Source organism: Octopus bimaculoides, chromosome 11 (genome assembly GCF_001194135.2).
Source record: "Octopus bimaculoides isolate UCB-OBI-ISO-001 chromosome 11, ASM119413v2, whole genome shotgun sequence".
In the NCBI taxonomy this organism is placed as follows: Eukaryota; Metazoa; Mollusca; class Cephalopoda; order Octopoda; family Octopodidae; genus Octopus; species Octopus bimaculoides.
The window spans coordinates 28,423,818-28,428,600 of record NC_068991.1 but is presented as its reverse complement, the minus strand read 5'-3'; the positions used below and the strand labels follow the sequence as shown (position 1 = coordinate 28,428,600).

Genomic DNA, 4,783 nt, shown 5'->3' with positions numbered 1-4,783 from the left:
ATATATATATATATATATACATAAATATATACGATGAACTTCTTTCAGTTTCCGTCTACCAAATCCACCCACAAGGCTTTGGTCAGCCTGAGGCTATAGTATAGCACATTGTTGGAACAAATATTACAAGGGATGTGACAGTGGGAGGGAGAGAAGACTGAACTGGCATTTGACTGGCATTCGTTATTGCCAAGTAAACTGGACCAGTATGAAGTGAAGTGTCTTACTTAAGGAAACAATGCATCAGGAATTGAACTCACAAGCACATGATTGGGAGTTCAGCACCCAAATAGTAGGCAGAAACCTTCAAGAGCAACAACAACAATAATGGTTTACTTTGTTAAGCTCTGTAATCTTTCATAATTTCAAAGAGAGAAAGAGTGAGATAAAGTTGATTAATTATTTACTATTGCTAATAGTCTTATATGTTTTAAAGCAGAAGGAAAGGGGATTCTAGTGAGATTTGAAACCAGAACTGTGAAACAAGAAACTAAAGTATCTGATAAGGGAAACTGAAATATTTAGGTAGGGGAATAACTTAGGAGGGTGATGTACTAAATGTTGCTTGCAAAAATAACTTTTAATTGAAGTTTTTTTCGTAATTGGAGACATAAAACAAACATACCTAGCTGTAATTGTTAGAGAGTTCAATACAAAGGGGAAATAATTTCAAGTGAAGAATTTATCTCCCAAAGTGCATAAGGTTAAGGGAAAGGTATATATGTTTGCAAGGTGGACAACTATATATATATATATTTGTATAATTGTACCTTATTAGCATAGTTTAGTGTACTCAAGTCTGCTTTGATCAGTTCCCAATGATTTTTATGGACAGAAAAAAAGAAAAGAAAAGAATTAGGAATAATTTTGGGCAGTGTTAATTTAAATGATTATAAAATAAAAATGTGGCATTGGGTCAATGACAAGAAGTTCAATAAATAAATTAAAGGGTGATGTACTGAATGATGTATGTAAAAAAAAAAGAATTATTTATTTATTGAAAATCCCCTCTTAATAGAAGAAAGCCATTGTTAGTGACACTCAAAGTAAAGGGGAGATAATTTCAAAAAAATGAATTATTCTCTCAGTTAATTTACATGTTTAAGAAGGAATGTTTAAAGAAGGTTTATAAAAAGGAATAAGGCTGTATGCTCCACCGGATGTGTACATGTTCGACAGAGTGTTAGTATATTGAGAGAGAAGACTGTGCTGGTTTGGTCATGTGATGCAGATGGATGCCAACAGCTCCATAAAGAAGAGCCATTCTATCAAAGTAGATGGAACATGTGGAAGAGGGAAATCCAAGAAGATATCGGACAAAGGACTGAGATACTAGGTGCCTTGCTGTACTCAAGAATACCCATACTCCACAGCATAAGTGTTAAGGCCGCTCCTCCTGGTGAAGAGGAGTGATCTGCAAGCATCCTGTACTGATGTCACATAAAATACACTTGTGCTGCTGCCGCATAAAAGCACCCAGCACATACTGTAAAGTGGCTGGCATTAGGAAGGGCATTCAGCTGTGAAAATCATGCCTAATCAAACTGGAACCTGGTGCAGCTCTCCAGCTTGCCACCTCTGGTCAAACCATCCAATCCATGCCAGCACAGACAATGGACGTTAAATGATGATGATGATGATGAAGAATGTTTGATCTTTGTTAGTAGTCAAGGGTTGGGGGACAACCATGGACAATATGTTTCAGTCTATTAGACTTCATCAGTTTCACCATCTTCAGCATCCCCAACAACAACAACAACAATAATTAATTTTCTATATTTTTGTAAGGACTATATCAATGTCACAAATCTGTTGGCAATAGGTGTTGTCGATTGTATAGACCTCAGTATATAACAGGCACTTATTTCAGTGGCTTTGAACACATAAAAGAAGCTAAGCTGGCCCAGAAAGATTTAGAATTGAAATTGAGAGGGAAAGAAGAAACTAAATATTGTATATGTAATCCAGTTTTCTGCTATTTCTACTGATTCATCATCTAATCAACAACAACAACTGCTGCTGCTGTTACTACTACTACTACTACTAACAACAACAACAACAACAACAACAACAACAACAACAAGAAAAAGAAGAAGAAGGTCCAGCCAGTCATTACTCACAAGAGGGTATGTCCTGGTGCTAATGTACTACCATGCTTTTTCTAACTATTTTAGGTGCTCATGTAATTGCTAGCACACAGGCATGCTCTTGGATCTCCTACCCTCAGTTCAATAGATACTGAAGATTTTGCAACTGGATGGGGAGAGAATATACTGGATCAATCAATGTGAAATAAAATGCCTCGTTCAAGGGCACACTGTCTAAACCAGCAATTGAACCACATCATGATTGTGAACCAAACACTCTAACCACTCAGTCACACATCTTCACACTACAATAATGACAACAAGCTTACTTAGGAATACTTGGGTCACATATTTCTTGGTCTGGTCTGGCACAGTTGTTTCACTGCTGGAAATTGATTCCCCATTGTCTTCTATCTTTGGTTTCTTAAAGATTGGTAAGTTAATTTCCATATTGGTTCATTTTGAGCTCCACATACTACTGTAGCCACATCTGTAAAATGAAGGAATATGATAAGTTCTTGAAGAAAAATTACCAGAAACATCTTTTTATTGTAAGCAATATTCTCTGCATTACTTCTGGGTCAAATAGATGAGAATACAAAGAATTTCATATATAAAGCAAATACACAGGAATAGTTAATAGTATGAGTACCCATGAAATAAATTCTTTCAAATGTTCAGAGAATTGTGTAGAAGTTTTTGATAGCTTCCAGTATCAGTTGATAAAAATAGTACAAGTGGGGAGTTCTCTGAAAGTATACTTGGAGTAAGAAAAGAATTGTGGAGTTTAAGCAGTTATTATCTCTGCTGGTAACAACAAAGTTTTCTCACCGTGTGAAGGATACATTGCATGATGCTTATGTTGGAAATGCAGCATTTTATGCAAGTGAAACATGGGTATTAGATGCAGAGATGCAGGGGATGAATGAAGACCAGCAAGAAATGAGATGAACATGCTTTGCAGGATGTGAAATGTTTAGTGTGCAGGCATGTTAGTGTAGTTAAGAAGTTTGCTTCCCAATCACATGATTTTAGGTTCAGTCTCACTGAACGGTACCTTGGGCAAGTGCCTTCTAATATAACCCTGGGCCAACCAAAGCCTTGTGAGTGGATTTGGTAGATGAAAACTAAAAGAAGCCTGTTATACATACTTATATGCTCAAATGTAATTTTTTCCCTAAGTAAATTGTACTTCATACTTGAGGCTCCAATGAAGCTATAAAGTGTTATTCAGGTACTCAGTCCACTGCATCTCATACAAACAACTATAAGTAAATGAAGTTCATAACATAATTGTTTTTTCCTTTGTCGTCTCATTTTCTTAGTACCATTCTATACTTGTCTAACACTTCATTCTGAAGCATATGTATGTAGAGTTCTACACCAGGTTATTAGTCTCACAATGCCTAAGCAATATCTACTACATATGTGGAAAATTCTGTCTGCGGGTGTGTTTGTTTGTGGAGTTGTTATCTAACTCCTCCTACATCATTTTATTGATTTTGATTAAACTTGACACATGAGTAGAACTCATGTTTGGAAAACTAGTGACATACTTAGATTATTGAAAAAAAAAATTGATAATTGGGCCCCTGGAAGGGATTCTTATATCTACTACATATAACTAATATATTATTTTTAAACATCCAAGGGAAATAACCCATTCATCTTCGTAAATTATTTAGTATAAATCAAATTGAGAATGTTTATTTCTTAGTATTTGAACTATTTCAGTTATTTTCACATTTTATCCAGTACAATGCTTAAACAAGTAAATAGTATTTTCGTAAACAACAGATCCACTTATTTCAGTTAGTGACTTATTCATGAATATACCAACACTAGCACTGCTGAGGGTAATATCCTCTGCAAACGCACAAAAGCTTTTTTCAGAGTTATTTACTTTGAATTGTTATTATCTCATATCTGATTAACCTGTTATTATGTAACATGCTTCATTATTTTAGTATACATACCTTATTAGTATTTTCGCCTAAGTTCTATATACTCTGGAAACGTATTAAAGCCTTTTTCGGGGCTACTTTATTTGAATTCTTACTATCGGGTAATTAATTTCATGTTATTACACAACTGACTTCACAATTTGGGTATTCATAACTTATTGGGAATTCCTGAAAACAAGATCATGTGTAAGACAGTTTGGTATTCTCTATAAATGCACAAAAACCATTTTAAGGGCTACATACTTTGTATTGTTGTTACTGGATTAGTGAAACAATTATGAGAATGGAACCAAGGGATAAGCCCTGCTTTTCTGGGAATTACCGGGTACGTCAGCTAGTATATATATATAACTATTCCTTTCCTCAGCGTCCAGTAACACAATATCTGTATCAAGTCCTCGCATTGTTGTTTTTTGTTGCTTTTTTTGCCGTTTTTCTTGTTTGAACTCACTATATATATATCTTGAGAGAAAAGCTGAACATTAGAAGCATCAGTTGTGGCGTGCAAGAGAGACGATTGCGCTGGTATGGACATGTGGTGAGAATGGAGGAGGATAGCTGCGTGAAAAAGTGCCACACCCTAACAGTTGAGGGAACCCGTGGAAGAGGTAGGCCCAGGAAGACCTGGGCTGAGGTGGTGAGGCAAGACCTTCGTACATTGGGCCTCACCGAGGCGATGACTACTGACCGAGACCTTTGGAAATGTGCTGTGCGTGAGAAGACCCGGCAAGC

The 4,783-nt window shown here is 36.0% G+C and overlaps 1 protein-coding gene across 4 annotated transcripts in view; it reads right to left on the bottom strand.

Moving 5' to 3' along the window:
* LOC106875245 (uncharacterized) overlaps window positions 1–4,783 on the bottom strand; it is a 27,868-nt gene that overhangs the window by 12,559 nt on the left and 10,526 nt on the right. For all 4 annotated transcript variants that reach the window (XM_014923312.2, XM_014923313.2, XM_014923311.2 and 1 more), the window contains one exon: window positions 2,417–2,577. In XM_014923312.2, the coding sequence (XP_014778798.1) occupies window positions 2,417–2,537 (121 nt within the window). In that variant the 5' untranslated portion in view covers window positions 2,538–2,577. The remainder of the gene's footprint in view (window positions 1–2,416; window positions 2,578–4,783) is intronic.